The sequence below is a fragment of the Odontomachus brunneus genome, unplaced genomic scaffold, assembly GCF_010583005.1.
Source record: "Odontomachus brunneus isolate Ranch 3 - 2012 unplaced genomic scaffold, Obru_v1 Obru_scaffold_037, whole genome shotgun sequence".
In the NCBI taxonomy this organism is placed as follows: Eukaryota; Metazoa; Arthropoda; class Insecta; order Hymenoptera; family Formicidae; genus Odontomachus; species Odontomachus brunneus.
Genome location: NW_022639487.1, coordinates 1,388,381 through 1,401,128, shown reverse-complemented (window position 1 = coordinate 1,401,128; position 12,748 = coordinate 1,388,381). Strand labels below are relative to the sequence as shown.

At 39.1% G+C, this 12,748-nt stretch overlaps 1 protein-coding gene across 4 annotated transcripts; it reads right to left on the bottom strand.

The window, feature by feature from the left end:
* Nucleotides 1–8,421: 8,421 nt before the first annotated feature.
* Nucleotides 8,422–12,513, bottom strand: LOC116843950 (elongation of very long chain fatty acids protein 7-like). Of its 4 annotated transcripts, none has more exons than XM_032814927.1 (8): nt 12,382–12,505; nt 12,227–12,232; nt 11,568–11,616; nt 11,021–11,211; nt 10,866–10,946; nt 10,494–10,656; nt 10,234–10,373; nt 8,422–9,097 (listed from the first exon to the last, which is right to left on the bottom strand). In XM_032814927.1, exons 1-8 carry the CDS (start codon nt 12,445–12,447, stop codon nt 8,933–8,935), a joined length of 861 nt encoding a protein of 286 aa, XP_032670818.1. In that variant the 5' UTR covers nt 12,448–12,505; the 3' UTR covers nt 8,422–8,932. The 4 variants fall into 4 exon arrangements, with proteins under 4 accessions (XP_032670818.1, XP_032670820.1, XP_032670819.1 ...); XM_032814929.1 differs by having other exon boundaries at nt 11,969–12,232; nt 12,382–12,504; XM_032814928.1 differs by lacking the exon at nt 12,227–12,232 and having other exon boundaries at nt 12,382–12,513.
* Nucleotides 12,514–12,748: the final 235 nt, after the last annotated feature.

Genomic DNA, 12,748 nt, shown 5'->3' with positions numbered 1-12,748 from the left:
TTTGTCGCTAATGCCACGAGAGAGAAAAAGAGAGAAACGTCAGATTATCTACGACTTTGTTTACCACGTGGACCACGCGGGACCGGGTCGGAGCGCTGCGACGTCGACGTCGATCTCTGGCCGGTGGTGGAACACCAGGCAGGCGTGAGAAAAAGCAGGAGCTGAAAGAGCAAGAGGAGATAAGAGATACGGGACGGGAATTCTCGTGCATGTGCCACTACGTTGAAGAGAGCGTGATCGGTCTGCCAGTACGGCTAGACGCCGGCGTCCTCGCGGTACGAGTTTGGTTGATGGCAATAAAGCGCTATCTGGCTTCCACTCCGAGTCACTTAACGTCTGCGAGGACATTTAAAGTCCTTAGAAGAGCGCGGACTGTCCGCGCTATAAAACACCTACCTCACCACCTTCGCCACCGCCGCAGCTACTTATTATAACGACATTATCCTCGCTCCCCCTCATTAGCCATCCCATCAACGACACTTCCCTACCACCCCTTTCCTCATTTTGAGCCTGGTCGCAGCCAACGATGCCGACGGACGGGATAAGTAGGAGACGTACTTTTTTCCAGCTTTCAACCTGCCCACTCTCTCTCTCTCTCTTTCTCTCTTTATCCTCGTCCTGCCTCTTCCGCTCGTCGTTCCATTCCCGTTCTTCTCGTCGACGATCGCGACTGAATTAATTTCGGTTCGATGCGCGTAGTCGGTCGTAATCCATTTATCTCGAGAACGAGTTGTTACGCCGTAACTCCCTGCCCTCGGCGATAGCAGGAAACAGGGCATTATCATTTGCGCGGATATCAGATCTCCGTCTTTGCATAAAACGCGCCCGCGCGCGATAATAACGCCGAGCACACGATTAAACGGATAAGATCATTGCTGTTCGTCGTGCGAAAATCGATTCGCGGATCCTACCGAGACATGAGAGACATTTTTCCCCTCTCTCTCTCCCTCTCTCTCTTTCTCCCTTTCTCTCCCGATTTCTTTCTCTTCGCGGAAATAAATGGCATTAACAATATTTGGTTTACTTACGACGCAACAAAATAATCCTCCATGCATGCAGCGCAGCAAACAAACCATTGTACTTTTCCTCTAGGATCAAAAAGATAGATTAGAAAACACTTTTGACTAAACAATCGCGAAAAAAGGAGGAGGGAGTTCTATTAACGCTGTGTAGTATATATAGTATGTGTATAATAATACATATGCTAATGCGATACTGGTTATACCGTAAAGCTAAGTCACGCGTGAATAAACTGGTAAAAATAAACACGCTACAAAATCAACTGTTACCGCGAGATAAAGCTATACTAATTAAACTATGTCTGAGTACTAATTAAACTATGTGCGTAATTAATTATATTACTGCCAACAAATCATTGTGATTAAATGACGCTTCATTTAGTTGAAATAAACTTTTGTCTTTCCAAACCCCAAAATCTGCAACATGTTAACATACGTCACGCCGATTAATTCAATGTATTGCGCGTGTACACGCGCGTGTGTGCGTTGTGTGGGCTGACTGATCAAAACTACCCGTATCTAACCGTGTAATACTGCATGTTTAACTAAAATCAACGTTCGCTAGTGCATTTGACATAATGCTGATTTGAAATTTTCTCGGTTGACCAATTAATTCGTGACACGGTGAGAATTTGATAACAAAATATATCGTTCCCGCGGCACATAAAAGACTATAAATTTATCGTTCGTGCCGCATCGTTTCTACGGAAGAGTCTGAAAAAAGAAAAGTAGGAAGGAAAAGTAAAAAAGAAAGAAATTACGCCCGGCCCTCTGAAACTTTGCCGGGTTTTATAAAATTACGCGAAGCTACTAAATTATCTAGTTCCTCTAGTTAAAAGGTAGCAAGACGTATACTAAACAAAAAGTTGGTATACATTTTTTATACAGGTCAGTAAATTGCCTCACCAAAGTTTAACTACGGCTCTTGTTAAGACGGAAACTTCGAATCGAAAAGGGAGGAGCCCCTCCCGACCAAGTGATCCAAGCGTTTCTTGCGGATCAGGCTAATCCACCATACTTTGCCGATGCATATTCACGAATCAATGTATAAAAGCTGCCCGAAAAACAGCGGCAAGTTTTTGCGATGCAACGAGTGCTCACCTCTTTCTCGAGAGCGCGAGGGAGACAGAGCGCCGTGACGTGATAACATCGGCATATAAACTCGTTTGAAGTTGGGAGCGATAACTGCTTTTCGAAAAAGGACGCCGAATCAAACGAATGTCCATCTAACGTTACATCTTTCTTATGTTATTCGCGCGAGTCTCAATATTCAATGAAACTTTGACGTTTACTTCGCTTGCCCCGGCGGGATTTTTCCAGCCGCATGCAGCCACTCTCGTTCTTCCGACTGAAAGTCCTAAATCCTGCACGACGCAGAATTTCATCGATATTCTCTAATAAATTCGAACGGGTCGCTCGAGAGATCCCCAGTCCTAGTTGTAAATATTCAAAGTTTTCATTCCAATCAGTTTTTTCCTCCCTGTGTTCGGAGCCCCTCCCACTTTCCACACCGCGGGTCCCCGCCGCTAACCCCGAGTCCCATTCTAACATGGCCGCATCGCACGAGAAGGAGGAACAATCGAACTTTTACTTGAGATGGATCTCCGCGTGGAAGAGGAGGAGAAAAAAGGAGAGGAAACTTCTTTGAACCCTCGGCATACGAGAAGACTCGGCCTGAAATCGAATCCCGAAATTCTCGATGGGCCGCGTTGCGGTAAATTCCGGCCGAGCCTCACTCCGTGATTTACGCCTGAAGTAAATCATCTCACGTTATGCGTGCTCTCGAACGAGCCCTTCGCCATTCAAGATGTAAAATCGCGACGGGAAGAAACGATTCACCGCACCGCGCCATGCTGTCCGCAAGCCTGATTTTGTACTTCGGTAATTGTTCCTTTTTCCTTGCGCTCTCTCAAACCGCGCACGACGTTCTCTTCGCCACACGTTCATTAATCTTCCACAACTTCCGGTAAGCCTCGCGAACGTCGCTATCTCATTCGAGAAATTACAAGCGTATAAGCTCAATGTAATTGGAGAATTTCCTGTGTTTTCGATTCGACCGGATTCGAGTCGAAATTTTAGCTATATTTTCTGATAATCTGTAAATAATTTGTTCTAATATTCTGAACGATTAGCGTATATTTATCTTAGTCGAAATTTAGATTCTAAGCCTGGAAATATCATCGAACTAGGCCAATGAAGAATCTCGAGATGTAACATTTACATTGACTATTCCTATGATGCTACAAATCGTAGCGGTGCAATTTTTTTACATAGAGACTTGAAAGAACGCGCGTTTACTCGAAGTTTAAATTTTATTTTGATCTGTAAATTCCATCAAGTTTGAAGAGAGTCAATGAAAAATCTGAAGATGTATAAGCTAGTGACTTATCTTAATGCTGCAGGTGTTAAAAGTGTTAAAGAAGCTCAAAGAACCTCGCAAGAATTATTTAATATTCAAATTTTTTTCACTTTTAATTTTTTAATTATTTATTATCACAAAAATTATCTCAATATGTTCTTTTTGTAAATTTCACGTTTAGACTGCACACAGAAAATACGAAACCTTCGACTTCTCTAATCGAGTTATACTAATAAATCGGTTAGCATTAAAGTAAGGAATATTAAAAAATAAAGTTAGCACTTTTGAGACTTACAGCAGACTCTAAATTTCAGTTCGAAAATACGCGTAAAAACTGAAGTCTTACTTGGCACCTTTAAATGGTAGAAAATGTACAAAATGCTATTTATATGTTCTAAAGAGGACTTCTCGGTAAAGCTGGTAGCAGATTAAATATAAAAAAAAGATTAATGTAGAGACTTTAGAGCAGCAAAGTGAGTATTAAATGAAATATTGCGATCGAAAAAAGAGTCCAAATTTCGACTCGCGTAGCTTCAATGATAAATGAAAATTCCCCGACGATAATATAATAATAATTCTTAATAATTCGCTGCGAGCACATGATGATACGTTACAGAGCGAATACATTGCGTCACCGCGGACAGCGCACCGATTTTCCGAGAAAATGATTTATTTCGCGTACTAAATGCACCACCAACATTTGGATAGTGTACAAGGTCGATGTTTTTGTTCGAATATACAGTCGCTCTTTTCATCGTCCTATTGCGCCGGCAGTCAAAACGCGCGACAGGCGCGTGTGCTACCAACGAGGTGCGAAGAGGTAGGGGAAATTAAATTAAATTTAAATTAAGTTCAATTAATTAAGCCGCTTCCCCCGTGGGAACTACGCTCCTGTGCTCGCTCATTGTCCCTGAAATTCACGTCCTGCGAAAGGGCTGCCTGAGAGGGTAGTGATCCTTGTCTGGCGCCGGATACGGAACTAATCTCTTTTAAATTAGTATTAAATTCTAAACGGTCCCGGGTCCGTACGCGGTGTTATTAAATTCCGCTGCGGTGCCACGTGTTGCCGTGAAATTTTCTCGCTTCGAGCGGACCAGCCCCGATGTTTTACACCGATCATAAATACGGTGGACTGCTGTATTACGTGCCGGCGCGCGTTACGATTTCCTCAATATACGGTATAATCTTTCATCCCCGAAACTCTGTCTCGACGAGATTTAAAGACCGCTTCGAAACATCTGCGGATTTTTAATGAAGCGAGATCAATAACGTCACGCATATTCAATCCGACTCAATTGTTCTCAAAACTGCGGGAGTATCATCAAAGAGTTACGGATCAAAACGACGAGTTTATAATACTTTGAACATGACGAGAATACCTGCTTCGAGTCCAAGCTGAATATAATTAAATCCGGCATAAGAACTTAATAAAATACACAAACAAGTTGTTCAATGACGAACGAAGCGAACTGGAGTATTCCTCCCACCACTTGATTGCATCAACTCAATCATTATTTACCCGATCTCATGCTCTGTTACAAATTGATCCGCATAGTCGATGCTGTAAGTAGCAGGCCGCAAGACATCGTCACGAAAAGAGATATACGATAATGACAGACAATTCGAACAAGCCTTTGAACCATTGTCGGTACTGTGCCAAAGAGCCGACGCTATCTGCACCGGTCTGAAATGTCGTCCCGGTAGATACTACACACACATACTCACACATATTCACCAATTACGTTCGTATACCGAGCGGTCGTAACGGAGGATCGTAATATGTGAACGATGACTATGTGCCGGTGTTACCTTCTAAATTTTACGGAATTGGCCGCCGAAGAGTCACGAGGCACGCATATAGCCAGCAGTAATGATACCAGGAGCAGTATTAGAATTTTCGAAAAAGAAGTGCCACCTCTGTCGTACATTGTACGCCGTGTACTTTAGCGTTCACTAATTACAGATAGCGGAATCGATATCGCGATATTTGAGTTTTTAAAACGAACTTCTCTCGAGAATATACGAAACATATGCGAATAATTTGAAAATAATACATTTGTAAAATTGTACCAGTCAATTGATACAACAGATGCGTATTAATATATCCGCCATCTTTCTTTATGCAATTAAACAAAACCAAATAAATACGTTCTACAAAGCGCCATTGATTTCTAGATTTTTCTCAAGCAACATTATTGCACATAAATTGCAATTAAAATACACAATACGCGTATTTTAAGTTGTATATTCAACAATTACGTCAATAATTACATCACATTATTAGGAGAGGAAGGAATGGGTCTATTAGCTTGCGTGACGATATATAATAACAGGAGGGAGAAAATAAAGACTATAAAACGTTAGACATATTCTACATCTAAATTTTTATACTTAAAGATATTATATTTTGTAAAAATTATTTAATTTTGTGTTAATAATCAAAATTTTAATTTCGGAATATTTATTTTTTAAAAATACAACTTTTACTAATTAAAATTATAAAATTATAAAATTATTTTTATAAAATCTTTTATAAAAATAAAATTTTTATAATTATAAAATTTATAAAATAAATAAATAATGAAAAATAAATAAATAATAAAATATAATAAAATAAATAACAAAATATAATAAAATAAATTAAATTTATAATTATAAAATAAAATGAAATTATGAAATTATAAAATAAAATCGAAGTGTCTAAAAAAAGGATCAAATGTAAAAGAAAAATAAGCAATTTTCGTGAAAGAGCCGCACCAACATTATCGAATTGTGTAAAACAGGTGTAAATTACCATAGTCAATTGCAAAGTGGTAATTTTCTCTTTTCTATATATGTTCACTTTTATGTGCAATTTTCTATTTGCGGAAATTGTTTCTTTATTTTGAAATGTGTTCCAGTATGGTCGAAAGTTCCTCTTTACTTTACAACAAGCACGACAGGCTAGTGGAGTTTTCCCTTCCCGAAATAGTCGCAAACGACGCTCTTCTTTCGTACTAATAGAACGCATCTACCTACGTCGCAACTTGAAACTTGCAAAATATTCCCTAGAAGTTGCGGTTGCGAACCGCGTCGGGTCACGTTTCTGACTGGAGGCCGGCCCCGCGGAGGCTGAAAAATGAATCTTCTCCGGTGAGACGAGATAGGTGCCAGGACGGTCATACATTTCGTACGAAAGGGTCTTCTCTAGTTTGGTTTTTTTTTCTGATAGCCGGAACTATTGCACGCCGACACGTAGAGCTGCTACCGCTCCGTATTTCACAACGATGAATTACAAGTAGGCATTCGGCAAGAATTTCAGCATGGATGTTAAATTTATTTGAGACCAATCGACGATCAGAATGTCGTGTATCTTAATTGTTACATCATACGTCATTTTGCAAACTACAAATTTTTGTTCAGAAAAACGCCCGTTTCCTTTCATATAAATAAAATGTAATGTAAAAAACGAACATATATAAACAAGGGATCATTTTTCTGAGATACGCGAGTTATTGGCCTCGTATTTCTTCGCGTCTTTATTTCCTGTTTTATCGCGTTGGTTAAAATAGCGTGCTAAAAACAGGCAAGACGATATCGCGTAACGCGCAAGTTGAACGATCCGGAGCAGCTCCGGATAAATAAGCGGGCTGCAGAGCGGCGCCAAGGTAGCGATGAAACTTTAACTTCGATAATCCACCCTTCGTACTTTCGACGCGAGCCCTTCCTTTCTTTCGTATGCCGACCCAAGTACACCCTTAGTACGCCGCCCTCGATCCCTTATACCCCGACCACCCAGAGTAAATAAATCAACGCGCCGCTTCAGTATGTTCAGCACCAAGCAGCGATTACTCACGCTAAATAAATAGCGGATAAGCGTGGCAATTATTGCGTTGAGTACGTTACGTAAACATCCAATACGAAATGGGCGGCTACTCGTCACTCGTTCGCAATTAATAATCAACAATTTGTTGTAATCGCAAATAAATGTCTCTCGAGTGGATTAATCTGGACGAAGAGAGAGAGAGAGAGAGAGAGAGAGAGAGAGAGAGAGGTGGACAGTGTGTTATAAAATAATTATACTAAATGCGTCCGCGAGAAATGGTAAGCGATAATGATAATAACATACATTAAGTGTCATACACGAAGCTATTACCCTTAGCGAGAGCGATTAGCATATCGCATACATGACGACAATCTATAAAGGGAAAGACGTACTATGCAGAAAGGGGTCGCCGCTTGAAGCATGGGATAAATACAGGCGGTGTTAATAAAGTCTTATCGGCGTGAGGCCATGCGTGTCGACTTAAAGCCACGGACGCACTAATCCGCTATGCTAATGTCAGTCGGCCGGGAAAACAGTCGAGCAAGGTAATGCGGCCCTCCTGGGTACTCGTATCTGCATGGAGAACGCGACGTCAATATACTTGACTATATGTGTATATATATATATATATATATATATACACATATGTGTGTGTATGTGTGTGTATGTATGAGGGACAATGAGATTGCATTACGATGGTTTCAGGGCCACAGAAAAAACTATATATCCTCAAACAACAAAGCTGCGTCGTTCGCGACGCGACGATGACGACGATACGGTGAGCAATCGTGTTGGTTTGCGAGCAAGCGTCCTCGGATACCGTAGCAGAAATTAAAACTTTTTCCCGAGTGTTATTTCATGATACTTCACGGTTTCATGGTTAGCACTCTGGAATATTGATGCCCGATGGATGGGCAAGTATCATAACGTAAAGGATGGAAAGAACGCGACGGTAGTACCAATCTGGCATATCTGATCCGCGACGCTGACACCGTCGTAATCCGAAACATTGTATAATACACGGCAGATCGAAAAGGGGAAAAGGAGGAAATTCGACGGCGGATGGACCAGCGAATAAAATCCAAGCTGACATAACGCGGCGTAACACATCTCATCTCGTACGGCGACTCGTTCCATGCATATCTCTTTTAAACTCTTTTTCTTTCGTTGCCTCACCTCGAACAGCGCGCATATTTCATTCTACGTCGGGGCACTCCACCTTCTTCGTTCATCTCTAGTCCTTTCCTTGATTATGTGGAAAAAATTTGCGGAAAATCTTTGGATCACGTTGTTTTTTATTTTTTATTTGTTACTCGTTTCACAAAGGTTACGATGATATCCAATGAAATTATCGGCAGGGTCTCGAGGCCTCGTAATATCGACGAAATGAAAAATCAAGACTCTCAACAACATTTTCTCCGCTAAAAAAGTACAAAAACGTTCATTAGGTTAATTATATGTGCGCACATATTATGCAGCGCGTCGATAAACTCAAAATGATAATTTTAACGGCGCACTCTCGAAATTATGCGACCCCTATGGGAAATATATGTGCATTCCTGATATTATTAAAAGTTATCGAGAATTTGCATGCGTCTCTATTTATCAAACTGACTATAAATTAACTTATTTAGGAAAGGAACTTTGCTCGCCCGATATAATATTCATTTAAACTCTCCATGAACACGCGGATCTCCCGAAGTTCATCCTCCTTCAGACGACTATCGCGTCATCGTAAGAAATTGCTCGCTATTCTATCTTTTTTCTCAAATACGACTTCCTATAATAGTCTAAGAACATATAGAACATGAAGGCGACTTGGGACATGTAAATGTATGCTAATGGCTTCCGCGTTGGCTCGCAAGCTGGTAGAAGCGCTTGAAACGTATGGGCCACCATGATAGCGAATTGGATCTGAAACAGAAGAATATTGTATTGATCTCTGCTGCGCAGCAAACGCGAGGAACACTGTCAAATCCCTAGTGTCAAATTATATTCAATTTGAGTTATTTTTAACCATTCCTATAAGTCGTCACTGCTCCTATTAAATATGTCGTTAATTTAACTAATGTAATGGAGTTAAATAATTTAACTTAAGAAATGTATTAAATTTGACTAAAATTTAGTTTATTTTTTATTATGTGCACGTTAAAACCTTTGTTTTAGTAAAAAATGACTTAATATTGTTTTAAATGGGTTGATTAGATGTGGTTGTTTTTTTAAACACATGTTTTGTGTTAAAATAGTAAATTTTGACACACATGGTAGTTAAAAATAACTAAATATTATTTAACTCAAGAAATTGGTTTAAATTTGACCCTCCAATATTTAACAGTGAAATGTTTAGAAAATGCAATAAAGTAGAATAACACTTCCTCCACGCAATTTTACACTTAGCTGGAATTACATCGGTGAGACGTTTATTTTTGGGATTTACAGTTTGCTCTCCGCGGAAAGAGTGCGCTTAATCGGGTATTCGCGACGAATCAAGAAAAAGCAGCAAGGACGCGTAGTATTCATACAATATACACTCGACAGGCTCGATATAACACATGCAAAAAAGCGCACGTAATTTTGCCCTCTCTCGTCCAACCTCTGACCGGGATTCTAGAGCGCAAAAGCTCCGCGCGAAATTAAACAACCACGTAACCCGATAAATCGTTCCGTCGATATCGCCGGAAATAAAAATTCTCTGGTAACGGATTATTTAATTAAAAACGGTACCGCGAGCCTTCGTCCACCCGTCTCCCCATTCCCCCGCCGTTACGCTCAAATGCAAACCGAATTGGGATTCGACGAGAACACGTGTGATTCTGCAAGCAGCGCTTACGGAGCTTTTCAATCCCTCGTGAAAAGCCAGTTATCGAGTTATGGAAGCGCTGTAACCACAATGAAGTCCTCGTATATGAACATATCATGTGAAACACGTTATTTTTCGTGCGTCATCTGTTCGTCGAGCACGCTGCATTTCTTAAATTCGATCGTAACGAACGTAAGAACCTAAATTGTTTTTAGAAACTGGCAATATTTCTCAGAAGATTTATGCGTACCAGTTGCAAACTTGTCACATATTTCTTCCAAGGAACGATCATCTTCTGCACCTTCGGTCCCAAACAGGCGCAGAGGTAGTACATATACATAACTACGTGCACCGCGCAGTTGGGCAACATTATAAAAGTCCACATGCCACCTGTGCATCATCAGCTCATTATTTTCTGCACGCTTTTTGATTGTGATTATAATAAGTAACTTTTCAATTAAGTTATGGATTTTGCATTGAAAGATATTATTTTTGCCGTTTGGCTCGTACCAGGCGCATATTTGCAAGAGATCCAAGCCAGAATGAGAGTCGCCGTGTGATGATATACGTGAAGAAATGACGTTTGGTTATACTTTTTGCGGAATATGAAAATCACTGTGTCTCCGAGCTCGGTGATTTTTAAAATCAGTACCCACCATACCCATCGAGCCATCTGCAATAAAAGTTTCTACATACAAAGTCATTATATTAAATCATACTCTTCCCCCGTATATTTTGTTTCCTTCGATATTACAAATGTTGATTTCACTGAAGTTTATTCTAGACATTTTTATATCTAGAACTGAATGATAATATATAATATTTTATTTCATCAGAGATTTTAATTACGCTGATCGACTTGGGATCAGAGATTTTACTTACGCTGATCGACATGGGATCGTCTGAAATGACGAAAGGCTCGCATCCCACAGAAAGATGTGTTGTATAACCAGATGTAAGTATCTAAAAGACAAATGACATATAATTTAGATATAAAAATAGAAAAGAAAGAAACGCATTAAATTGATTATACCAACACCGTAGAATATAACAGCGCTCGCGGTTGCAACGGAAATATTATAACAAATCATAATTTTGGTAAGCGCATAAGGTTTCCTATTCTTCATGTACAATGGTCCGAAGTAAAGGACGAAGGACAAATAAGTGAGACAAATTAGCATTACACCAAGTGGATTAGACATCAAAAGCCAGTTGGAAACTCTGGGATCTGTAATATGAAGAAGAAACTTTTGAGTATTTCGAAAAGTAGCAAAATATTTAAAAAACATGTTTAAGTTTATAAAAATGTACGGTTGCAATCATCAATGCAAAGCAAAGGAAAATATAAAAAGTCACGTGGTTATAATGAAATCTTTTAACATACTCAACAAGAAACAGCTTCATTTTTCATCTTGTCATATTGTTACATTGTAAATTTGTTTCGTGTTTAGTTGTTGTATTTCATTTTTTCTTTAATTTTTATAGAATTTCTTCCATATATAAATCTGATATATATTATATATATCATATATATATATATATATATATATATATATATATATCCCATTCGTCCATCTGACTTACCCGAAATATCGTTGACAAGGTAGTTATAGATATCCATGACTCTCAAGTCCTTGATAGCAAAGTCAACAGAACGAGGACATAAATCGATCGTTGTTTACATTAATAGCGAAATAACGAGACATGAAAGCCAACATCATATTCGATGAGAACCCGATAATTTGGTGAATGCGTGTGATAAAATAGTAAAGTAGAATAATAGGTCAGATATATACATACTTATAAATTGACATTGCATGCATGATAGAGAACATAATTATATTAATAGAAAAGATAATTTTATATTATTTCGTATTATAAATTGGACTCTTTCAATCACTAGACTGAAGTATTTTAATTTCTGAATATCATTCTTTTTCAGTTGTATTGTTGATCTTGCATCGATCGTATCGAATTATATCTACCTCAATATCTAAATTTACTGGCGGTGGAGAGCATTTAGCCCTTCTCAACCGCGATATGTTAAACAATTTCCGATCACCAGAGCAGCGCTCTGTCGTGCTCCGGTTCCATTAGACCACTGAATTTATCGAACGACAGTTGATTACTAACATTGGCCCAATTGTTGGCTAATTGTCGAGGCCCAGCACTTTACCGAAATATCCGCAATGGATAGATTTGGCTTTGAATTAACGAGATATTCCACGTAGAGTGAGGTTTACCGATATCTTAACAAAAACAGATTTCATGGATAACGATACGAAATTCTGCACTTGTATATATAATCTCGGTGTAGATTCTTAGTTTAATAGAGCTTTAAAAACTGTATTTCGTAACGAAATATTCAAGAAAAAAGTGACAGAAATAAGTTACGTACCTTCGAAGAAGGATTAGCCAAGCTCTTCCCACACTGCGACTCGAATTTGTACATGTCCGCCGACATTTTAGAAAGAAACACTCGTACGACCAATATTGGGTGCTGGTACAACCCTTCGCGCTGGTAACCTACTGCGCTTTACGCTCATCTGCAGGCCAAGAACCCCTAACGTCAGCTTAAAGGACAGGGTTGTAATTAGCGAACACGGCACCCTGTGCGCGATTGTATTATAAAATACAGCAAAAATATACATTAAATAAAAAACGAGAAAATAATAAGATTATTTTCATTGTATCTTTGCTACAAATAATATCAAGATATATACTCATTTCACATTTTATATTACTTCATATTTCAATTAATAATT